This window comes from Hippocampus zosterae, chromosome 6 (genome assembly GCF_025434085.1).
Source record: "Hippocampus zosterae strain Florida chromosome 6, ASM2543408v3, whole genome shotgun sequence".
Lineage (NCBI taxonomy): Eukaryota > Metazoa > Chordata > Actinopteri > Syngnathiformes > Syngnathidae > Hippocampus > Hippocampus zosterae.
Window position 1 is genome coordinate 2,536,071 of NC_067456.1, and position 23,760 is coordinate 2,559,830.

Sequence of the window (23,760 nt, forward strand, 5' to 3'; positions counted from 1 at the left end):
GTAATGGTTCACAACTTTTAAGGTCAAAGGACTGGTATTTATATCTCACTGCGGCATACACCCGGCTCTTTGTAGTATTTGTCACTTTTTTGACGGCGCTTGCATCCGATTGCCTTACTCCACCTATATCTAATGTTGTGCGTATAAAATATACAAAGTCATAGCACAAACACGACTTGTTTCCATTACTCCGCCTTCTTCTTTGTCTTCCTGTTCCGGCCGCAGCATCTACGCAGGCAATACTTGCACGCCTTAACGAAGAGGAACGTTGAAAGCAGGACCACTGCAAGCAGGAACCCGGCCACATCCAGGCAGTGGTACTGGTACCAGGTGAGCTCGTGGGATTGGACCCTGAGGTGCTTGGCGCCCTTATGTCTCAAGGCGAACTCGATCCAGAATACGGCCTCATCCAGGGCACTCTTGGGTCGGTCGTGGTGGATGACTGACAGACGCATGGCGTTCTCCTTGTACCTGGGGGCAAAATACAAGTATGATGGGAAAGATAGATAGATAAAATTGTACTAATGTGAGTTGAGTATTCAAGTCAGTGGCGGATTACGATTACAACCGCAATAATTTGTAATATAATGAACAATAATATATAAATTGTTAATGGTCACACAAGCGTAAAAATAATCTTAAATGTAAACAGTAAAAACATCAGGGAAGTAAAGGAAAAAAAATCCTTACGACTTGTCCTCAATGATGGTCTTGATGGCGTTGCTTAGGTCCTCGGACGACATGAAGTTGAAGTCCACGGTTACAGCGGTGCCCTTGGCCTTCATCCGCACCATGTTGTCGGGCTGGTCGGCGAACATCGGAATGCCCACCATGGGTACCCCGTGGTAGATGGCCTCGTAAATGCCGTTGGTGCCGCCATGAGTGATGAAGGCTCGCGTCTTGGGATGACCTGGATGGGTGTTGGGCTGAGTTCCAACTATTTGCCTGAGGAGGCACGGGGAAAAAATGGCGGGTACTAACCCAGTAGGTCATTCTGAGGGATCCAGTCGTATAGTCTTGTGTTAGGGCCCAAAGTATCTGGTTTTACTCCGGTATACCGCCAAAGCACCTACAAACAATCGTTTTAAAGCACTTGATCTTAAGTTTGTTCAGTTAAATCAGTTGTTCCGTCCACGAGCTGTTACTTGAGATACACACAAAAAAAATGCAAGAAAGTATTGTCATTTAACTTTGGAGAACCCAAGAACCCTTTTCCTCTTTGGAAAATGATGAATTATACATTAAAGACTGCTATATGGTCACTGAACACCAAAGCCATAGCATTTGAGTAGCGAATTTATAGGGGCCAAATTTGACCCCGTGGGTTCTCCAGGGTTTAAAAAAAAAAAGTATATCCAGATAATTGAATATTCTTGTTCTTATCATGCAGGTGTACATTTTCAAGATAAGTCCAACCTTTTGGGGGATCTGAGCAAGACCCGAGGCAATCATGTTGGCTTTCTCATGGCTGACGTTCTTGACCATGGATCCCAGAGTGAAGACCACAACGCCGTCATCGCCCGAGCTCTGCACAAACTCTTCCATGTCCTGAATAGAAGAAGGGCACCAAACAGCTGAACCTCAAAGGTTAAACACAATGCACTCAATTCTTTTCAGTGGGAAAATAATGGATATGGTGTCCTCTGGTAATTACATATGTGTGTATTAAAAAAAAATGTAGCTGTTATGTATATAAATCTGATGCGAGTGTAGTGTCAACGTTCAGATCTGAAGTACTTTGACTCGCCACATATTTGTGGTTTAGCATTCACGCATTGGCCTATTTCCAATACGTTTTTCCCCCTATCCTCCATTATTCACTTTTTTTGTGCTCATGGTGGTGAGTTGAGGAGCTTCATTTTGACAAAAGTAGTCCTTAGCCGTCATTTTGTTACATGGCAAAGTTTAAACCATTCAAGGAGAAGAGGGCATCAGTTACTTGAGTATTTTCGTCACCCTTGGCTGGGCTCAGTCTCTTTCCCGCCTTGTCCCGTTAATGGCAACTTCACGTCATCCAAATACTGTCCATCAATTGCCCAATAGCATACATCGTTAGCCCAATTGCCTAATGACCTACGTCATTTTTTTAATGTTCATTCAACAAACGGGAAGAATCCAGTTGCCTTGAGTCAACCTTTGCCGGTTATTGTGCCCCGTAAGACTGACAATCAACTGCCTTCCCCCACCCCGCAAAAAAAACCCCAAACAAAAAGTTTTTAGCAAGCACATTGGTGTTTAATTATTTTTTGTACCATTCTTTACTGTCATGTTGTCATTGGCCATTAGTTGGCACGTGTGGTGTTCTTTAAATGGCCACGTTGGACATGTATCACTCGAAACAAACAAAATTGAATATCGGAATTAAATCAGTCATTGGCTTGGGACCTGGAGTTTTAATTCATCCTAAAACCAAGTAGAACATGCCAGGGGAAAAAAAAAGCCAGTCGGGTGTTGAACGCTACATGAAGAAACCCTTCTCCACCCTTGACCTACCTCTGGTAAAGCTTTGGCGGGTCTGCAGTGGATCCCGCCAACATACTTGAAGTTGGGCAAAAAAGGACGAGGATAGTCAAAATCCCAGTAAGTCCTTATCAACCAGATGTCTGCCTTACCCACCAACTCACAGGCACTGGTGGGTTTGCCTGTCAAGAAAAAAAAGACTCAAACGTTCAGCTTTGGCATGCTATCCGCAAACACACGTAATTTACTCGCATAACAAATCAATTTCCTCTGTCCATGAACTTGCTTTGAAGCTGTAGGAAATCCGTTTGGGTTGGATTGGAGTTGCCGCCGCGCGCCTCTTACCTTTGAACTCCGTGTAGTATTTATCCACTTCTGACCAAAGGGTTAATTCCATCACGGCGTCATTCAAAGCGTAGAAGAGTACGTTCCACACTCTCTCGGAGAAGCTCATTTTGTCGGTCAGTTTGCTCATGACGGCCGGCACGAAAGATGGCGGCGAAGGCAGCTGGCCGCAGTACCGCTCATAGTTGTACACCAAGGAGAAGCGCAGCGAATAGACCAGCGGAATATCCAGGATCTCGGCCACCAAATCGCTGCCCGTGTAGATGGGGTCCGCCAGGACCAGGTCATAGTTGCCCTCCTTTAGCTTGCTCATGATGTTCTCCGACTTCACCACGCCATCCAGATACTTCAACGCGTACTGCATGTCTGTCTTCATCAGGGCAATGAATTTGGCGTAGAGCTGAAAGTAGTTCATGTAGTCTATTTCGTAAATGGAGAAGGCGAGGAACTCTTCCATGAAGCTCTCAAGTTCCTCCAAGGAGATCGAGCTGTTGAAGTGCAAGTAGTGGAAGCGAGACTCCTCGCTGGCCTTCATGAACATCGAAGCGCTGGGGATCAAAACGGTCACGTGGTGCCCGCGGTCCACCAGCGCTTCCAGTACGGGCTTCATGTTGATCCAGTGGCTGCCTTCGGTGTACCACACCAAGATGCGCCCGCCCTCGGCGCCCGCCGCCACGCCGAGCAGCAGCAGGAGGGCACACAGCGAGAACCTCTCGCCCGGCATTGTCGTACAAGTGCGTAGTGTTGCCGTGACCTCAAAGCTCTTTAAACAAGCCACTCGTAGACAATGAATCATTAACTCAACAAAGCTGAACTCTGTCTTGTAGTTGAACTCATCATAAGGACTCGCAGGTAAAAGGGGATGGCTGTCAAGGTTCACGTCGGCTCAGTTCAAGGATTTCTCAAGTTAGGGTACTCGAGGCTGCACCGAAACTCGAGTCTAAGGAACAAACGAGTCACCTTTTTTTGTTCACTTCAGCCGCTAACGACGTATCGCAAATGCCAAACGCAAGACCCGCGGCACGCTTCGAAACATTTGACACGCGCCACATTGACTCCACTCAAGCGCACACTTATCATAATTAAGTTAATTATTAGTTAAAAGGTAGCGGAGTGCCACGCCAGATTTCATTGTGTCAAAGGGAGCAAGAAAATACATTCCGGGATGGGATCGCTTGCTCGACTTGGGCATTCTCTGTCACAAGTTAACAAGATGCTACCAAACAAGTGTGGCCCTCCTGTAAATCGGTAAATCCTAAATCATCTTCATTTGTAGACTGGCAATGTAAACAAATCTGTGGCTTTATCACTTCAACTTATTCTTTTGTGAAACTTGAAATGTAAGCCTGTGGACTGCACTTCTTAAGTGTTGAACTTATCTACTGGTAGATACCGTCTGTCTCTGTAACCGGTGGTGTCAAACTGCGTTGTGTGTGTTTCAGAATATTGATGAGGCGTAGCGGGATTTCCGGTGTTGGTCGCCTTTCATGGTCTCAATCGCAAAGCCTGACGAATACGGCAGAAAATTCTTGTCCTTCTCGTCAATTATATTGATAGTCCTACACAAATTATATGGCACGACAATGAATTAGAAAAATACTTGAACTTGTCAATGAAACAAAAGGTTTTTCTCCCCGCTCTAAAAATGCTTACATCCCCAATGGACTTTTTTGAAGTCGGGGAAGACATCAAAATATTTGTTCAACCCTTTTATAATGGCGGCTACAGTAAAAGAACACTTCAGGAACTTAACCATTTCATGGATTTTGTGTAATTATAATGCGTAAAGTGAAACGGAGTCCAAACACCAATATTGTGTCTGTTCCAATTTAAAATTTGAATTTGCAATGTCGATTTGCCTTTTTCTAGACTTTCCCTCCAAACATCTGCATAAGATAAGTTTAAAAACGCCGCTTTCCGAGTTGATTTCTGACTAGCTTTGTACACTTTCCTTAGTGAGCCCCGCTATTGTTGTCTTGATGTGATGTCACACTTCCGGGTAGATCGCTCGTCGGGATCTCACTTCGGGAAAACGTTTGTCTACCGGTAATTTACGAAATAAAAATGTCTTTCTTCATGCTTGAGTTAATATATTTTAACGGATTATTTGTGACATAAAAAATATTTCATTTGAGATTTTCAAAAATACCAAAACATCCATAGCAAAATATTCCATTTGTCTTAATGACTCAAACTCATTGGATCATAGTTCCTTGGTGCCCAAATGCTCCAAAGTGGTGACAGAGCAATCATTTTCTCAGAATGAAGCTCTTCTATTCACCCCAACATAGTCCTTTCATAGATGGTGTCAAAATTGGCCTGTTACTTGTATAGGTCGGGAACATCTTTTCCGATCAAATGCACCTTGCATATACTAAATCTCAATTTTATTATTTTTTTTCTGTGTTGAATACGCCTCGAAATTTTCCTCGACATTCCTCCCCTGGCCGCTTCCTCTCGCCCGCCCGCACGACGGAGGGGTTACAGCGTTTTGCTTTTTGAAGTAGACATTTGCATAATCAGATTAGGACATGTGATTGTCAGCCGCCTCCGCCATCACGGGGTCCTCCAGAGGAAAGAGGGTCCTGTCCAGTCCGACAATGGACCACCACTCCTACCCGGGGCCAACCCCTCACCCTCCCCAGCAATCCTGCACCTGCATCCCACCCAGCCGCCCGGCTCGCGGGTTAGAGAAAGAGGGGGAAAAGGCAGGGTGCCGCGAGTGCGCAAGAGGCGGGGACCAATGCAAGGGGCGGGTGGGGGGGGGTGCTCGGGTTGAGCTGGGATATTGAAACGTGGCGAGTGTGAATTGGCTTTGAGGGGATAAAGAGCTCAGGGGCCTATCGGCTGGTGCCCGAAAACTCCAGAAATTCTTTTCTCCGCCAGGAGAGCGAGGGGGCTGCCAGCACTGATCTGGCCCATTGTGATAACGGATTCAGGCGGCGTGCGCGACGCTGATAAGGAAACTCGCTCTCAATAGACGATTACCCGCACGCACACTTGGGACAGAATAGTCAATCGGGGGACTCGGTGGAGGCAACCCAGATGCGCTTTCGTTATTTTCGCCGCTTTGCCATTTTGCCTACGGTTTGCAAAAATCTGACAATGTTAAAAACGGCTCTACTACAAACAGAGGAACTGGCGCACCCTCTGAAAATGGTCCTTAGTCATACTGTAGTTTAATATGTAAATATACATCAACTTATGATCCCCAAAAGATTTTAAATTAAATAGATGTTTATGCCATGAGTGCATCTACGTTATTTGCCATAATGCAGGGGTGTCCAAACTTTTTGCCAACGGGGCCAGATTTTATGTGGTAAAATGTCGGGGGCCGACCTTGGCTGACATTCTTAACATTGAACAACAATATTGTTCAACAAATTTTAGTAAGCCAGTCTGTTTCACATTTCCATTTTTATTTTAATTTCAACAATCTTAAGAATTTCTTTTGGTTCATTTGAAACAGGAATTTGAAATATGACATATCAGTCAATATAAACACGGAGTGATGTCTTGTTAACTCGTGAGTAATGCCCTCTAGTGTCTAAATGCTATTATTCATTTAGTGAATGCTATTACTCATTTAGCCACTAGAGGGAAGCAGTACTCTATGAAACATCACTCACCAGTCTACGAGACCTCAGTCAATGCGACACGTGTTCCATTGCACCCAACCTGCGGGCCAGACGGCACTGATTTTATGACGGGGGCCGAGGGCCGGATGAAATTCGACCGCGGGCCGGACTTTGGACATGCCTGCCATAATGCGTCAGCATCACGCTAACAGACTTAAGAACATGTCATTCTCTTTTGTTTTATGTTTGTTTTGACAGTAAACTTCAGCTGCGAGTGGCCATCTTTTTCCTGAAGATTTTTTTTTTCACCATCTGCCAAGCTGCTGCTTCTTGTGAAGTTTGCTGCCACCATACGGAGTGTATGTATGGAACACTTTTTTTTTTGCCCGCACTCAAGACATTGAAGTGACGACTTGTATCTCGAAAACCCATTCCATAAATACCCACTACGAAACCCAAGAACGACACATTGTGTTCTTAAAGTTCCAACAAATGGCTCTGCCATAAACCGCGCTCACAAAAAGTGCCACGGCGCTTGTCCTCACATACAAAGCTGTTATCTTACCCGGCAGCCTCTCTTAGCATTGTAGGGCATTAGCTCAGCTCAGCGCTAAGAGGCAAACACGTCGAACCAGACACAAGGCGGCCGTGGCATTTTACATGATTTGCTCATTGTTTTGACCACGCCACAAAGAGTCAGCTGTCAGATTTCGCGAGCCGGCCGGTGTGTCCAGCTGCCCTCTGCACCCTTTAACATGCCATTAGCGGCGCCTTAATAGCGCTAACTGTTTACTCTTGGGCTCAGTCGTCATCGGCTGCCTTTTTTTTTAGAGGAGGGCCTCAGTGGACCACCGCCGTGCAGTTTACGACTGCACCAAGGAGATCTAATACCAGAGCTGCATCAAAAAACTCTCTTTGATTAAGTTGATTCTTAGTTATCCTATACGCCAATAATCATAGTGTAATGGCTAGTCGTCGCTAAGTTCATTCACTATTGTATTCATTCATTTATTTGGGGTAAATTAATCACTCGTAAAATACTATTCAAAAAGAAATAGGAATTGTGAAATGAAATTGCAGTCCTTAAAAATTAGAGAACATATCGGTTAAAGTTTTCATGTATATTAATTTCTTAGATTAAAAAAAAATTCATGTCTTTCATGTTTTTGGATAAATGTTTTTGCCTTCTTGAAACCTAACCCTAACCCAATTGTAAGCAAGTATCCCGGACAGATAAGTGTTGAAAGGGGAATTCATTTCCTATTTTCTGTTAAAACCTTAAAAGCTGGCAGAAATCGAAAGTATGTTTTACAGCAACCCTCCCCACCCCGTTGGTCATCCGGAGGGTCACGGCAGGGTTAAATACTTGGTAACCCGGGGGTTACTGAGGCATGAAAATGGGCCATCCTCCTGCACGTTTGCTCAACGAGACAGCGCTTGACTCCAAGGTGACTTTTGGGGGTCACAAGTTAAGCTGCCATGATCCAGGCAGGCCTGTGGTCAGTGGTCAGCTTTGTCACATGGTGACACTGTTGTGGACCAGGACGTCCAAACAAAGATGGCAGATGCGCTTCACTTTGGCTGAGTTCCAGTTCCATCACACACCTAACGTGCACGTTGCTACTGTCACAAATTATTTGATTTGATTTTTTTTTTAGTCGTATAGATCTGATCATCTTTCGGTTCCGCCATACACAAGCTGATGGTTGTGTTGAAGCTCCGCCTTCCTGCAGTCTGAAGAAAAACCGTGAATCGGAGCTATTGGTGAGTTGCTTGTTTCTTAAATCTGGATGGAAAAAATTGAGTATTTTACAGACTTGGGGTACACATGTTGAAAGTGTTTTCCACTCCAGGGAAAATGTAATGCTGAAAGGAGCTTGATCTGATTTTTAGACAAGTGGGAAATGACTCAATGGCGGGCATGTCATAACTAATTGACATGTTGAGTCGGGTGTTTCTTAACCTCCATGGCAGAAGCGCCGTCGAACCCCTGAGACGATTCACTGAACCTTTCGGGTTCGATCGAACCCAGGTTAAGAACCGTTGCTTTACATCAAATAAAATGTGCTACAAAGCGTGATGTGAAAAGCTAAAGTTGGCTTTATTTGACCTTGACTAAATTGAGTCATGACCTAATTTGAGTCCCCTCAACCCATCTGCGTTCACCGATTTTTTTGTAATTATTTGTAAATGATGTACCCTGTCATGCTAATTGGTAAGCCTGCTAAAATTGGCTTTGTTTGACTAATGTCATTCCTCTCACTCACTCCTGCACAAAGTCCAAATCAACCCTGCCCGCTGCCCAATTTCATACAAAATAAAAACACTATTAAGCTAAATGCTAATGCTAACTAACGTTAGCTGTAGGCAATGCAAAAAAAAAAAGCTTCATCAACAAAGAGTTTATTCAATAAATAGTTCAAATAAATATTTTTCATAATTAAGAACAGGAAAAAAAAATCCAAAAAGAGGTATCAGATGCTAATTATGCAATTTAGCATCACAGTAAACAAGCAAAAAGCATCAATCTTTGGCGAGATGAGTTGCAAACTGTACAAAAATGAGTCCTCATATCTTCAAGAAAAAAAAAACAGTGCAATCTGTTGGGGTGGAAAAAAGAGAATGTGGAAAAAGTGCTTTTTCTGAGGCGGTCTCTTTACAGTTCGTCTCTTTTAGGAGAACACAAATACCTACCGCGGGACTCGTAATAAAACATCCATACACAATATAACAAACACAATGCTTCACATGTGCACTCCTCACATCAGTCGAAGGTCAGACCCGAAAAAAAAAAAAAGGTCTGAAAGTCCGTTTCCGGCCGTGATCCTACCAGGGCTCTGAGCTGCCGCAGCTGGACCCGGGCGAGAAGGGCGCCTCGGTGTCACTGGCCAGCGTCCAAGGACGCGAGGGCGAGCGCAGCTGCTCCATGTTGCCGCGCAGTAGCGTGAGTAGGGCGGCGGGGCTGTGGCGGTGGTCGGCGCGTGCCTCGCCGCCGCCGCCGCCGCCCTGGCTCTCCAGCAAGCGCGCCAAGAAGTCGATGTAGCGCATGGCCAGCCGCAGGATCTCGTTCTTGCTCAGCTTCTTTTCGGGCGGGTGCGTGGGGATGAGCTTGCGCAGCTCGGAGAAGGCGCTGTTGACGTTGTGCTGGCGCCAGCGCTCGCGCGTGTTGGTGAACACCTTCCTGGTCATGATGGAAGAAGTGGAGAAACCTCTGGCTCCTGTGCGAGAAACACAAGACATTGTTAGTTACCAGCTCAAATTTGCGTATAAAAAGGTGATTTCCAATAGAAATGCCATTTTATTACTTATTACTTATTTATTACTTATTTGAACATTTGACAGAATTTGCATGAAAGCATTTTGCAACTCTGACATAGCCCAGCTACTTTTACTTTGGCGCCATCTTGTTGCATATTGGTGCCAAGGAACTGTTGAAGTCGGGGGGGGGGAGGAGCTTTGTCAGTCCACATCTCCGTCTAAAGGAAAATTAGTGCTTTACTGCCATCGTTTGGCATCATTATAAACATATTTGTAGAAATCGGCTGATTTCTGGCTGATATCTGATAAATCGTCTGGCCGACTGATCCTGTAAGTATCCTATCAAACTGTCAAAAACTAAGGCCGCTTACACGTGACCAAATAATCATGTCGGGTGAAGCAGCATGTGGCTCAGGGAATATTTGTCATGAAAATGCTCAGAATTTAAGTAGTATTAAAAGCGGGTTTCACTTGGAAAATCCTAGTTTTTCTGCAGGGAAAAGATGAAGGACATTTGACAAAATGATTGGATAACTTTTTTTTGTAGGTGTAATTAACAGGTGTTATTACACAGTGATGGAATTTGACCTTGTCGTTGGCGTGCATGTATTTGAATTTGCCAAATTCGGCCGTTGAGGAAGAAAAAGCGGGCAAACTGCCTTTTTTTGTGAATGGCATTTATCATCAATAATTCGATTTTTTAAAATATAAAATCGTTGGTGATTCCAAGCCAGTTGCATTTGATTTTTTCAAGACATAAAAGTGATTTGAGGCATGTTTTTGTCTATTGCAATTTTCACTTTCTTCTCATCGCAGTTCTTTTTTTTTTTTTTTTTCCAGGCAACCGAGGTGACACTTTCTGGAGTCTGATGACTGACGGTAGGTGTTACTTTATCAATCCATCCACCACTTGGCAAAATCTGAGGAAAACCACAGTTCCTCTCAAAACAAGTCAGCATTCCCATAATGTCTACACAGATTGTATCGCACCCATAAAACTTTCAATCGTCCACCCATGCTTATGAGTATCAAAATGTCCTTCCAGCCAAAATGATCCTTACCTTGATGTTAACGTTGTCATGAGCAGGAGAACAGAGGGAAGAGCCAGCTTTGGACACGCACGCAGAAAAGGGTACTGCCGCATGATCCCGCCTGACGTTTTATAGTGGACGTGGTCATTGTGTGAGCAGGGGAGGCAGGGGGGCGTGTGTGTTGGTTGGGGGTTAGGGAGGGGGGGGGGTCGTCAACGCCCCCCTCACCGGCCCATCTATTATGACCACAATGAGGCGTCTTCCTCATCATCCTCAGTTAGCGCTGTGTGAACACTCAAAAGCGGGCATTCTCACTCACCTCCTCTCCTCCCTCGATAATTGATCGTTTCGTGACAATTATTATGTTTTAATAGCAATGCCATCCCATGACCCTTATGATACCGGACTCATTTGCAAACCATGCTAAGCACTCTTGTCATGGCATAATAAACATAATTTTGAGGTTTTTTTCTGCAAACAGTATTTTATTTTTTTTTCTTTGAGTTCAGTGCAATTTGAATTTTCCTCCCCAAGCCACCAGTGAAAAAAAACTTAACCTTAGAGCACAAAAAAAAAAAAATCCCGAACACCATAAAAGTGCCAAAAGATATTTTAATGGTTTTAGGCTGCCCATTCCTAAAATGACAAGCGTTTATCTGAACTGGCTTGAGTATTTGAAATATTTTTGTCAATGAATTTATTGATCATTAATGTGCTTTGACAGTCATTTTTTAAAAGTCGATATTTGTCCATTTTTCTCTCTGTTGTAAAGTCCAATAAATGAAGCATTAAGGGACAAAAAAAGAAGACAATATTCCATTCACATTTATTTTTAATGAATCGGCCAATAAATCGGTTATCTGAATTTTACTCTGCCAAATATCGAAATTAACATTATGAATAATTAAACCAAAATACAATATGATCTAAAATATTTTTTAAAAAACATGATTTCACAAATTTTGAACAAAAACAACCAGAAAAAAAATTTATTCATGTTCACATCCAACCTGATGACATAACATTAATAAAAGAAAAAAAAAGTAGACTTTTTGGCTCTTTGTTTCATTTCTTATTTTTTAATCTGACCAATTTATTGATTATATTTTATTTTATTATTTGGGAGTTATCGTGAGGTGAAGCGCTTCCGATTTCCTGCCATGACCAGAAGATCACGTAACTCGCTCAGCGTCCAAGCTAATTGCTTTTAAGAGGCCTGTTTGCTATGACATGCATCATTTTCCGTTTTTTTTTTCCACCACATCTTCGCAGGACCAAAATATTGGCACTTTGGCTGCAATCACATCACATTCTATGAGGAGTCCCCCCCCCCCCTGTTAAAAGGTGACTTTCCTGTAAACTGAGACGTCGTTCTCTCTTCTCCTACCGCAGCGGACACGTCGGACAACCCACCATCACAAACACCATTACGCCGTTCAACATGGCCGCGAGCCACATTTGAATCCGACCTGATTGGCCCACAAAAGGTAAAAGTAGCATATCCAGATTGACAGGTGAACAATGTGCGTTTTGTGTGCCGCTGTGGTAATCTTGTCCGGGCCTGGCACATAAATTAGCCAGCAAACACTTGTCCATGCTTACTCAAAAAAACTGCCCCGATTTAACCAATTTTTTTTTGTTTTTTTTACACCCTTCAAGTGTTGTTTGAAAGACGCAGCCTTCCGTGAGACTCTCTGTGTGGAGTAGGAATTAGCATAATCCGATTAGGCGGCCGGGATTAGCCCCCTTAGAGCCCCCTTTTTCTGAATCAATCATTCATGGGCGCCGCCCTCACGGCCAAGAGGCCGCACCTGCAGGCCCGACGCCATCACGCTGACCTTCTTCACGCCGCTAAACTCCAAATATTTGGGCCATTTCTTATCGTTCCCCATCGCAGGAAGACATCGGAGTCGTCAGTTGGTTCAATATATTGTGTCTTGAGATACAAGTACTTTATTGACGAGGTTTTCAAGATAACAGCTGTCATGTCAACAGCATGTTCTTTTTTTTTGGCTCTGATTTACAAGCGCAAACTTGTATGGTGGCAGTGACTCAGCTCAATTAACAACAGTTACACAGAAAAGATAAGTGGGGGAAAAATCTGAAAAAGAGGAGTTGAGTTGTTTTATTGCTGCTCCCATATCAAGTCACTTTGGGTATTGAGCGCGACCACAAGGTTTAGCATTTCGGTCTGCTAGCTTAATGCGAATGTTAACAAATAATGCGAAACGCAACTGACGTGCTAGCGCTTAAAAAGCTATGTTGCGGTGTTAGAACAAAGAAGGACTGATATTGCCGCGACGAGAACGTTCCAATGTCTATTGGTTCCCCATTTGGAAAGTTTTCACCGCGCTTCACTTTGACCACATTGTAACACATGCAGCCATATTCTGATTTGGATTGAATCCATTTTTTCCCCCCCTCCAACCCAATCCATCACCTGTATGTGCGACACAGGTTGATGGATGCTGGCGGACACTTTTACTGCGGCTGCGATCGCCGATAACAAGGTGACCTTTACACAGGCGGCCACTTTCCCACCGTACAATCAGCGCGCCATTACGCTCACTGTTTACCCACCGAGCCTTTAGCGCAGCTCTTCGGACACGCCTCCCTCACCGCCTTTGTTCCCCCTGCGCCATTAAACAACATTGTTAGTTGGTTATTGATGCTGGCCAGTCGGTGTGGGATGAGCCTGTCCGGACGCTCCCAGTCCAAGTCCCCAGGGGTGGTCTTTGTCTAGAGGACTTGGGGGGGGGTATCATTCCTCGGGGAGCTGCTTGACTGTGCTGGCTGGTAAAGATAAGCATTCTCTCTCCACATGCTAAGGTGGCGATAAGGGGATTGCTGCACTCCACACTTGAATGTTTTTTTCGACACACTCAGCATTTAATTGGTGAAATTGAGAAACGGCACACAACAACATTATGTAAATACACCACCGTGTTTAAATACTGCAATGCTTGCTGTCGTTCATAAACTGTTGAACAAATCAATTGTGAACGTGTGAAATAGTTTTTGCAGGGAACGGCGAAATGGAAATGAACAGAATGGGTTCATTTAAAAAAGTTTAAGTCGAGTCTGTCCGTCTGTCCGTCCGGGCACCTTCTCGTAGCTCAGCCTGCTTTTCTTCAGAGGAGTCGGCGCTGGGAAAAAAAAAGGCGCAATTATTAGCACAGCTATTTTGTTTTGATCGGTCTGAAACTTCTTTGTACACGACAGAAAAGAAAAGGTTAAACAGTCTGTATTGCTTGTAGGAAAGACACAACAATATGTTGTTTGTTCGATGAACCCGTCTACCCACCTACCAAGTCATCTCCCTACCGTGTACTTGCATACCGTGTACCTACCAACCCACCCATCTACTCGCTATCTATCAACCCACCCACCCATATTTTCATATCCAACTATCAATCAATCAAATTACTTACCTGTCTACCACTCAATTGTCCACCAAAATAAGTTTATGACTGTAGCTCACCTATTCTTGTCAAGCATGCCGCCTGTTCACTTCTCTTCCTCTCTTGTCCCATACAGCATCGTGATCCATAGTTAGTTGACAATCTCCCTCCCGTGCGTGAACCGCTACCAGTCAGACCTCTTCTCCACAACGGGCTCTTTGAAGGAGGGCTGAAGTGGCCGAGTAGGGCATCCAAGGACCTCGAACCTTGTTGCGACAACGGGCCACTCCCTCTCTCTGCCACTCCGGCTCGGCCCTTGCCACCAATTAAAACCTCTTCCTGGCCGGTTTCGTCCTTCCACAGATCAGCTCCAGACCAACGGCCAAGCTCCGGGCTTCCGGCAGGCCACTTCGGGTCGTGGGTGAAATAAGCAGGCTCCTCCTGAGAGTGGAAGCTGATGGTGTCATCTGGGGCCAACAGGAAGCTAGGGTTGACGCTGGGAAATGGTGCCGGATCGGGAATGGCCTCCTCAGGTTGAGGAGGAAGTGGAGAAGGAGGAGGAAGTGTATGGACTGGACCTGACTGGGCCGGCCGAGCTTCATACAGGGAGGTGGCGTTGCTAAACAGCTGACATTAAGAAAATAATATGAGGTACACCTACACGCTTTGGATAGGGGTGTGTAGACTTTTTTTTTTTTTTTAATCCACTGCATTTGTGTGGGTGCGCCAATTCCGATGCCATTCTTCACTTTTTGAGACGTTATTTTAGTCATAGATTAACCTGGCAATCATGTCTTGATTGATGAATCATATTTTTTAAAAAAATCTCTTGAAATAGTGCTTGTATTTTGGGAGGCACACGTGTACCCAATGAAAAGTCCCACAGGCATACCTTCAGGACCTTGTGCGGCACCTCTGGCAACATCTCCGCCAGCTGCGTCAGGGTGGCGCCGAATAGCCACGGCAACGAGGGCGCCCTCCTGACCATGAGTTGAGCCACCAGGGGGTTGATGCAGGGGAAGTGCGACAGGCAAAGCTCCTCCTGACCAACGTGGGGGAATGTAAACGTGTGACAAATATCACTGAGGTGACATGGAGCTCACCTGCGACGACGTGACGGCCAGCCAGTCTCGCTCCAGGTAGTCGACGGGATCGCGAGCGCTGCACATCAGGCTGAAGAAGCAGATCCGGTTGATCCAGCGGGCCACTTCTGACACCTCCATTGCAATCAGCACCTGACGCATAAGTAGTAATATTCTAATCTTATGTCGCAGAAGAATCCACAGAAAATGGGCGCTGTTGGCTCGGTACCTTGACGTCCAGGTCCTCCAGCTTCATGCCGAAGAGCACCAGAGATGAGTAGACCATCACCAAGTTGCTGAAGGCGTTGCTGGAGAACCTGCACCGATACGATCATCATGCAATATCAGCACATCTTCTGATCAGCGAGTGTTTGACGTGTTGATCGCAAGATATCACCCTGAGTAGCACTGACCCTCCCCCCTTGCCGTCCAGGTAGTGCAGTATGATCCAGCAGTAGTTGTACTGCAGCGACAGAGCGGTGAGCCTCATCGCAATCGCTTCGTAGGCTCGCTCCTCACACAGCTCGTCCTGCTCCTACGCACACAAGGAGTAGGTGGGGTCACAATAATATCGGCGTTCAATTGGCGGCGCGTTACCGTCTACCTGAACAACGATGGCGGTGCTCTCGTCCACCGTGATGACAGAGTAGTGATTGGTCCTGCCCAACATCTTCAGGGACGGGCAGTGGCTCCTCTCCAGTAGCATTACGTTGAATCTGCGAATCCAGCAAAAAGGTTTTTTAATTAAGTGGTCCTGTAATTTTGTAAATTCGGTGGTAGTGTACGCGGCAGGACCAGGGTTTGAAGTTAAACCCCTACATCTAGCAGATATTCTTTGTCCTCTGCGAAGAGGGAAAAAAATATTACTGCAGCATGTGTATCCACATGTCTATTACACTGCCCCCAGGTGGCCATGGCGTGCACAGCAGAACGATGTCCATTGAATTGAAGAAACAATATGGCATGTGTCACTACTGTACGTTTTCAAAAAGAAAAAAAATGAATCTACCAAAATAAATAACTAAAACACATTAAAACCATTTGTGTTGCTTTCGGAGGCTGGAATGGATTGCTGTTATTTCCATTTTGAGCCTTCTGTTAAAGGCACAAGTGGACTAATTCTACTTTTGTGTGCATGCGTGTGTACTGAAGCAACACTTGCGTAGACTCCAGCATCTGCAGCAGCAAAGGCCAGTTGAGGAGCGACTCGGTCGCCAACAGCACGTATGTCACCTTGTCCTCCAGACTCTTTTCACCCTCCCGCTTATCTGTGGGAGTATTAAAAACCAAATCACCATCCGGACCACCGAGAAAGGACCGAGCGAGTCACACGTGCTGACCTTCGTCAGGGAGGACTGTGTCGAAGGTGACGTGCTGCACTCTCCTCTCCTTGCAGACGGTCGCCCACGGCGACTGACCTGGGTGGTTGTACTCCACCACCAGAGTGAAGATGTCCCATGGGAAGTCTGCGCCCAGATGCTGCTCGTACACCAGCATGCAGCCACTCTCCAGAATGCTGTATGGACCAGGTAAAAGACTCAAGAACTTTAAGCACTGAATAGTGGATCGTCTCTATCGCGTGCCCCACATATTCGCAAATTTGCTACTTTCCATTTCACTCATTCGTGTGTTTTTGTTTTGTTTTTTTGCTGCATAGCAAAAGCTGCTTTTGAGATCAGGCCAAAACCTTGTCTAATAAAAGTACTGCCTTGGCGCAATCTTGTGCCAACTTGGTGCCAAGGAACAGTTCAAGTGAGGGTAGGAGTTTTATGTAGATAGAAAATGAGTATTTTGGCACCATCTTGTGGTCTTTATCGTAAATGATAAGCCTTTTAAGTCCACTCTTATTCATGTTCTTGATGAACCTACCTGCTGACAAGACTGGCGCCGTTCAGTTTGCTCTTGTCGTTTTCAGGGCGAACTGTACTTACAGCTGCAGAGATACAAACAGTACAAGAAAGTGTCACGGTATTTGGTGCTTCTGTCGAACATTTAGCTGAAAGCCCAATTAAGAGTGAAGTACCACCACCTAGTGGAAAAAGTTGTCAATTACAGATTTATCCAGCCTTTGACAAATTTGCTTGGCAAATTACCCGGACTGTTTAAAGTATTTCTCTCGACACAAAATGTTGAGGATGTTAATGAAAACTTACCAGTTAGTTGTTTCAAGCCTTGCACGATTGTGGACATTCTGTCGTCACAATCAAGCGACATGATGACAAGAATCTGCAGCAAACAAAGGAATCATCGTGCTGTTGTGGTTCTTCTCAAACCTGTTTTAAATACGGACTTTGTCATTGTGCAGCCGTGCCGCCACCAGCTTTTGCAGCTCCAGCAGTTTCCCGTCGGACTCATGGTTCCTGCGCCTGAGGTGTGAAATGATGTGCAGCCTCCTCAGCAGCTGAATGACGTCCGTGTCCGTACATGTCTCTGCTGCCTTGCTGAGGTACTCTAAAGCAGAAAACTTGATTGGTTCAGGGGAGAAAATGTCATTCTAAGACCAATTACGTGTGACTGCAACGTATATCACTGAATACCATTTTGCCATCACAACTATGATATATTCTAATATTTTATAAATTGTGTGTGTGTGTATATATATATATATATATATATATATATATATATATATAAAATAAAAAGAGAGAGAGACATGCCTCACAATCAAAGGTATTATTTACCCCAAAGCACATTTGTAAAAAAAAAAAGACATAACAATTGACTGAAAATTACTTTGCCAACAAGTTCCAGCTCGCGGAGCCCGGATTGAGAACTCTTAAGATTTAAAGTGTTAGCGACGGGTGGTTAAAAAAAGCACACAGTTACGAACCCAAAGCGGCGCCCACGTCACACTTGAACAGCAGCTCCTTGGTTGTTACCAGCATGTGGATCACAAGCACCCGGTGGAACAGCTGCTCCTCATCTGCACGCAACACCACATCGACGCTCCTCTGTCTGGTTCACTCCACGAATACGTTCTCCTTCCTCTGTCCTACCTCCTTCTTCCACTTCTGTCCTTCTACACAGCGCCATCTCTCTCTGTTTGAGAACGTAGCGCGTCTGGTCCGGGGCCAGGCGCTGAAAGTCGCTCCAGGCGGGGAGCTGAAGGCCCAGCTCTTTGGCAGACGACAGACGAGGACGGGCCAAGGACAGCAGCTCGCGGTAGGCCTGACGCTGACTGTCTGTGTGCAACATTAAAACACAGCTTCACTTCTTTCTGAGTGTGTATCCGAATATTTCTCTGTATTTATTTGTGTCAGTCGCGATAAACTTCTTGTGTGAAGAAATACAGTACTGGAAAGTGAATGATGAAAGATACAAAACAATATGGTGTCTTTGTTCTATACTACCGCTACTCCTCCTCCTCCTCCTTTGATTCGCCTGTTGTTTCCGGAACATTTATGCACTTCCTTGAATGAATGCCTTACTGTGGTGGTGGACGGTGTTCGGAAATACTCTCAGTACCATTGTTGCTTCGTTGTGTTATTTGAGGTTGATCTCTATGCGGGCACGTGACGTGTCCTCTCCGTGAAGGCGGCTTTCACCACCTACCGGTGGCTTGGACTTGAACCACTCTGCTGTTGGGCGCATCCTGGCCAGCAGTGGTGATCTGTCCTCTCGAGGCGTGTCCCGACGCTGTGGCTGTAATGGCGGCGGCGGAGGCGGTGGTGGTCTTCCCATCTGATTTACGTATCTGCTGTGGAGTAGACTGCACCTCAGAGAAGCTCTCTTTTTCTTGTTTCTCCTCCGGCGCTGATCAACACACAAGACCACAAACTTTCTTGTCACTGAGTGAGGAACAACTTTTTAAAGAGTACTTTAAAAAGTGTGTTTGGATCAATGAAAGCGTTTCGGGCGTTCTTAATGTGTCTGAAGTGTCCCAGTAGAAGCAGAGGCACCTGCAGTGGGAGTGGATGCCCGCTGTGACCGCAGCATCATGAAGGTGGCCAGCGGGTCGACGTGCTGCACTGGATGACGTCTGGCTGCCGTGAAGACGCCTCCCTGGTCAGCCATTTTGCGGCCTTGGAGGTTGCCATCCGTCTTCCGAGGTGAAGGTACGGGCGAGACTTGGACAGATGACTTGTTTGCGGTTTTGTTGTCAGAGCTTGTTGAAGGTTTGACTTGCTTTGTGTCAAGAGGGAGCGTTTTTGGGGAGAACTCAGCAGAACTTGTGTGGTTTTGGACCAAGACAGCAGCAGTTTGACACTCTTCCGGGGGAGGTGAAATACTGTGGAAGCAGTCTGAAGAGTCAACAGGAGAAATTTTAGTTCGCTAGGGCTTAAGCATCAGGGGCCCTAAAACTTGCAGGACAGGTCTGACATAAAAAGAAACATGAAAAGGTCTCAAGAACCCAAGCTGAAAATTGTCAAAGACAGCCGCCGTTTCGGCAGCCATTTTGTTACATGCCAAGAAAGACACAGGAGATCTGCCATTTTGGTTTGAAGCAGCCATGTTAGATTTATTTTCAACATTTTCAAGGGTCATTTTAGGAGGAACTTATCTGAGAGTTTTTGTCAAATACTATACCACCTTCTGTATATTCGACAGATGGGTGATGATTAACTGCCAAGTAGAATGATGGCAAAAGTTGATGATTCGCCAATAAAGACAAAACTCTTGATAAGTCCACTCCACACGATCAGACATCTTTTGTCTGATGAAGTTATACAACACATTAAAAAAAAAAAACATCAATCAATAGTGAGTGAGCTCACACTCACCATCAGGTTCTGGTACCACTTTGCTGAAGTCTTCCACCACGCAGTCGTCCCCATGAGAAGGAACCCCAGTGCTCAGGCTCTCCGGAGACTCCCGCATGTGACCAAACAACTCTCCGATCTCAGTCTCGACAGTCAAACCCTCCAGGGGGGTTAACTTCAAGGCTTCGATCAGAGGCCGGAAGTCAACGGCTGCTTCTTCTACTTCGGGTTCTGTCAAAACGATACAAATAAATCATTCTCATGTCTTGTAGATCAGATGCGACGACAGGATGCACTTGGTTGTACCTGCAAACAGCATGCGCAATATATCGTTTGAATACTTCTCGGACTTCCAGAGTGCCGCCCCCATCTGCTTCTGAGCTCCCGGTGACACTAGAGAGCTGGAATAAATCAAAGTCAGAAAAAACACATACATTGGATGCAAAAAAAAAATATACATAGACAGACTGTCTTAACTCACATGTCCGTTGGAGACAATTCTTCCCTCTCAAAGTCACATATGCTCAGACGGCCATGGTAGTGACCGGTGGCAACACGAGGTGGAGTCAGAGTCACCTCCAGCTCCATTTCGGTTGGAAGCGTAACCCATTCTGAAGAAAAACAAAACGCAGTGGAAAATCTAATGTTGATTCTTGGGACAAAATATGTCCCTACGGGTGCACAAAACTTGAAACGCTAACCGTTGCATTATTTTTTTTTTTTACTAGAAATGAATATACCGGTAATAGGTCTAGTACCGGTATCCTCGGGGGTTATTGTCTGTGCCCAGTTATGTATCAGAACCAGTACCGGAGCCAAATTATAGCACTGCTACACTGACAGTACCAGTATCCAAATCAGTTAAGAGTTCCTGACTAAGATAACCTATACTTATATGTGTCCCACAATGCGCAAATTTGCAAGTACAAACACAAGTTACAGTACCTGTTCGAGGACATTTTATACACCAAAGCAAAGTACTCAAAACAATTATAGTCCTACCTGACCAGTTACAGGACCAGTCCGAAGTCTGGTAATAGGACAGTGCCACTACCAGAGTCTGTTATAGGACCAGAACTGGTTCCACAACCAGTTATAGTACCTATTCCAGTTCCATAAAGTTATAATCCCAGACAGGATGAGAACCAGTATTTTACCAGTAACCAGCCACTAACAGACTGACAGTACCAGGACCAAACACAGTTATAGCACCAGGACCAGAACGTGTTACAGTCTGAACACCAGTTCCACAGTTGTGCCAGAACCTCACTGTTTTACGTTACAACCTGGAGGGGCGTCCTTCATCCAGTCTCCTTTGCCAGTCGATTGCACTGAAGAAAAATGAGAAATGTCCACTGATGCCGACTCATCTGAAAGAGAAAATAACGACATTTTTCATCATTTGTATGTTTTATCAATCACAATAACCTGTTTGTTACCTTTACAAAGCGCCCCCAGGTCAGGAAGTTGCTCGTTCTGCTGTTCTGCAACAACGGACAAACTACGGCAAAAGCTGGAAAAGCTTCTTGGAGAGTTGACCGTCATCATGCAGTCGTCCAGAAGCTCAGGTAACTGCAAAGTCTACCAGGAGAAGAATGAGCGGTTTTTCGGCCGGTAACTCAAGAAAATAAAAAAAATTCTCACGTTAGTTAAATTACCTCTTTCGGTGTTAGTGACTCTTTTGTGAATACCTCGGTGATATCTTCGATGTGCAGTTCATCACAGGACCTTTCATAAGGCGCACAGTGCCTGCAAGTTTTACAATTAAAAAGAGCATTTATGAAATGAATGCAATTGATAATGGTGGAAAGTAAGGAATTACCAACACTCTACCGTTCCTCTCAATTGAGCGAGTTCTACTTTCTACTTTTGCCCCCCAAATTTTTGTTGCACAAGTGTCTGTACTTCAACGTTAGTGCACCTGAATATTGCTTCCTCGGTGACGGAGTCTCCGCTCAAGCAGATTAGCGGGTCGGCCACCAACAGGGTCTTCAGACGGGACACTTTTCTCTTCAGGGTGGGCAAATGTTTAAAACAAGGCAGGAAATTGGCGGCCATGATGTCTTCTGGTATGAGTAGGTCTGCCAAAATCCAACAATGACTCTAATACAATGGTACTTGGACTTGTGACTTTGATTTGTGAGCTTGAATTGTTGTGAACTAAAATGCAATATTTATGATGAGCAAATGTTTGGGGAACACTGGACTTAAATAGCTTAACTTCTCTTAATTTAAAAGAATCAGTTGACGTGTTCTTAAATCAATGTATTGGACTATTCTTATGCACATATTGATGGGAGTATTTATTCACCATTTTCTTTAGTTCCAAGATCCAGCTGCGCAGTCAATTTGAGGAATGATTCCTCAAACGGACGAGGAAGCTTTGACTCCTCACGCTGGTGGAGAAGCTCTGCTGAGGCTGCTCTGTTCTCAATCATGCCCTTGATACTCCCAAGGTCATCAAATCTGGAGTAAAACAAACCAGTCATTCTAAAAACTACAACCATATTGTTGGAGTCTTAGCAAAACCTCAAAATTTGCTATGTACAGTATAGAGACCACATAGAAAAAACAAACTTCCTACATTTCCCCCTCACACATGCCAATTATTTGTATTTGTTTATGTGTTAGGTGCAACTTGGTATAAAAAAAAAATGAAAACCACAGATTTAATGGGCACATCACTTTTCTGTAAAGTTGTGTTGTTCTGTTACTCGAAGGTCATCCATGACGGAAGTGCTGACCGTGCCCGTGGAAATCGGCTTCCCTAAACAAGTAAATCATCACAATTAAATTAAAAAAATCACAGTGCATGCTCGATTAAATTGATGAGCAAAACGGCTGACATAAATCTACCTCTGAGCCATGGTTTCCTGTAGGTGACCTCCGCCAAGGTGCCACTATGAGGGTAATGGTCATCCTTGTAAGGTATGTAAGGTGTGGGTAGGGACAACAAGTCCATCATCACCGTTGGATGGTTTTTGTTCTGGGAGTAGGATTAATAGACATTTGTTTTATCAGTTTTTTTTTTTCTGTGATTGTTCATTGTTAATTTAGCCAACAACCCACCTCGAAGACGTAATCCAGAGCTATAAAACTGGCACAAGGGAACATAGTTGTATGTCACACCTGTAAATATAACCAAATTAACGTAAATCTTTATTTTTAAAAATCGCGCAGGGGCTAATTTTTTTCTCTTCTCATTTGGAATGAGAACGTATCAATTAGGCTGGACTAATGCTAGCGAAACTACAGCTAACAGGTAGCCAAAAATGTAGCAACCATTTTATTTCATTATGAAAAGTAACCTGTTAGAATGAACCACAAAAATCTTTAGTTAGAATGATTTAGCGCCACACCCCACCTTTCTTTGTTATAAATTACCTTTTGTGATTATTTTTTCCGAATGGAAAAAGCTAGCCTGAAATAGATGACCATCAAAGATCGTCACTTGGTGAGAATATTCGCGCCTCTGCTCAAGTCGTAGACGTTTGCTACGTTTTTGGGCCCTTAACTAGTTTATAAGGCAGAGCTGAAATATAAGAAATGATATTAGAAATACATTTAATATGTTAGACTGCTCTTGAAATTATAGCCTACCGAGGAATAAACCTCAATTCATCAAACTGAGGCATTTAGCATGTGGAAAAGACTTTATCATGCTAATTACTTAAACTACATATTTTTAAAAGTAATGTCCCTCCAACATCAATGGATGGAATCCTATTTTGGAGTAATGCTTTTTGTCCACCAAGTGGCGGTATATGACTATATTAATATAAATAAAGTACTGTACAATTAAAGAAATATTTAAAAACGGATTTACATTTAACTTTTGGTGAAACTCTTCCTACTAAATAAGCAGATATACAGACATTTGAGCTTAACAAAAAAAATCTTTATAT

At 44.4% G+C, this 23,760-nt stretch overlaps 3 protein-coding genes and 1 long non-coding RNA gene across 6 annotated transcripts; 1 reads left to right on the plus strand and 3 right to left on the minus strand.

The window, feature by feature from the left end:
• Position 1: 1 nt before the first annotated feature.
• On the minus strand, positions 2 to 3,671 carry LOC127601569 (UDP-glucuronosyltransferase 2A2-like). The gene is made up of 6 exons (XM_052066921.1): positions 2,806 to 3,671; positions 2,494 to 2,642; positions 1,417 to 1,548; positions 982 to 1,069; positions 691 to 910; positions 2 to 471 (listed from the first exon to the last, which is right to left on the minus strand). The coding sequence occupies exons 1-6, from the start codon at positions 3,599 to 3,601 to the stop codon at positions 186 to 188; spliced, it is 1,671 nt and encodes a 556-aa protein (XP_051922881.1). The 5' UTR covers positions 3,602 to 3,671; the 3' UTR covers positions 2 to 185.
• LOC127601572 (uncharacterized) lies at positions 185 to 15,145 on the plus strand. The gene is made up of 7 exons (XR_007962590.1): positions 185 to 330; positions 1,391 to 1,587; positions 10,482 to 10,520; positions 10,687 to 10,773; positions 12,065 to 12,159; positions 14,554 to 14,724; positions 14,960 to 15,145. It is a non-coding gene; the product is annotated as an uncharacterized LOC127601572 (long non-coding RNA).
• On the minus strand, positions 8,771 to 10,803 carry tal2 (T-cell acute lymphocytic leukemia 2). 2 transcript variants are annotated; one of them, XM_052066923.1, is made up of 2 exons: positions 10,703 to 10,803; positions 8,771 to 9,601 (listed from the first exon to the last, which is right to left on the minus strand). In XM_052066923.1, the coding sequence occupies exon 2, from the start codon at positions 9,570 to 9,572 to the stop codon at positions 9,210 to 9,212; it is 363 nt and encodes a 120-aa protein (XP_051922883.1). In that variant the 5' UTR covers positions 9,573 to 9,601; positions 10,703 to 10,803; the 3' UTR covers positions 8,771 to 9,209. The 2 variants fall into 2 exon arrangements, with proteins under 2 accessions (XP_051922883.1, XP_051922884.1); XM_052066924.1 differs by lacking the exon at positions 10,703 to 10,803 and adding an exon at positions 9,776 to 10,137.
• On the minus strand, positions 13,540 to 23,011 carry LOC127601566 (protein shortage in chiasmata 1 ortholog). Of its 2 annotated transcripts, XM_052066913.1 has the most exons (27): positions 22,925 to 23,011; positions 22,712 to 22,841; positions 22,541 to 22,622; positions 22,167 to 22,321; positions 21,777 to 21,936; positions 21,514 to 21,604; positions 21,295 to 21,436; positions 21,142 to 21,225; positions 20,337 to 20,466; positions 20,162 to 20,256; positions 19,877 to 20,086; positions 19,055 to 19,396; positions 18,708 to 18,908; positions 18,152 to 18,337; positions 17,986 to 18,078; positions 17,446 to 17,606; positions 17,309 to 17,381; positions 17,025 to 17,088; positions 16,496 to 16,671; positions 16,318 to 16,423; positions 15,760 to 15,871; positions 15,569 to 15,690; positions 15,385 to 15,472; positions 15,177 to 15,308; positions 14,966 to 15,115; positions 14,154 to 14,700; positions 13,540 to 13,818 (listed from the first exon to the last, which is right to left on the minus strand). In XM_052066913.1, the coding sequence occupies exons 1-27, from the start codon at positions 22,967 to 22,969 to the stop codon at positions 13,733 to 13,735; spliced, it is 3,963 nt and encodes a 1,320-aa protein (XP_051922873.1). In that variant the 5' UTR covers positions 22,970 to 23,011; the 3' UTR covers positions 13,540 to 13,732. The 2 variants fall into 2 exon arrangements, with proteins under 2 accessions (XP_051922873.1, XP_051922874.1); XM_052066914.1 differs by lacking the exon at positions 14,154 to 14,700.
• Positions 23,012 to 23,760: the final 749 nt, after the last annotated feature.

Coding starts and splice junctions, on each gene's coding strand:
- tal2 (XM_052066923.1), bottom strand. CDS start 9,572: ATGACCAGGAAGGTGTTCACCAACACGCGCGAGCGCTGGCGCCAGCAC.
- LOC127601569 (XM_052066921.1), bottom strand. CDS start 3,601: ATGATTCATTGTCTACGAGTGGCTTGTTTAAAGAGCTTTGAGGTCACG. Junction 1,549..2,493: donor CCGCCAAAGCTTTACCAGAG/GTAGGTCAAGGG, acceptor TCTTCTATTCAG/GACATGGAAGAGTTTGTGCA. Junction 1,070..1,416: donor TTGCTCAGATCCCCCAAAAG/GTTGGACTTATC, acceptor GATTGTTTGTAG/GTGCTTTGGCGGTATACCGG.
- LOC127601566 (XM_052066913.1), bottom strand. CDS start 22,969: ATGTTCCCTTGTGCCAGTTTTATAGCTCTGGATTACGTCTTCGAG. Junction 18,079..18,151: donor GACAGAAGTGGAAGAAGGAG/GTAGGACAGAGG, acceptor TGTTGCGTGCAG/ATGAGGAGCAGCTGTTCCAC. Junction 16,424..16,495: donor CACAGTCCTCCCTGACGAAG/GTCAGCACGTGT, acceptor ATACTCCCACAG/ATAAGCGGGAGGGTGAAAAG.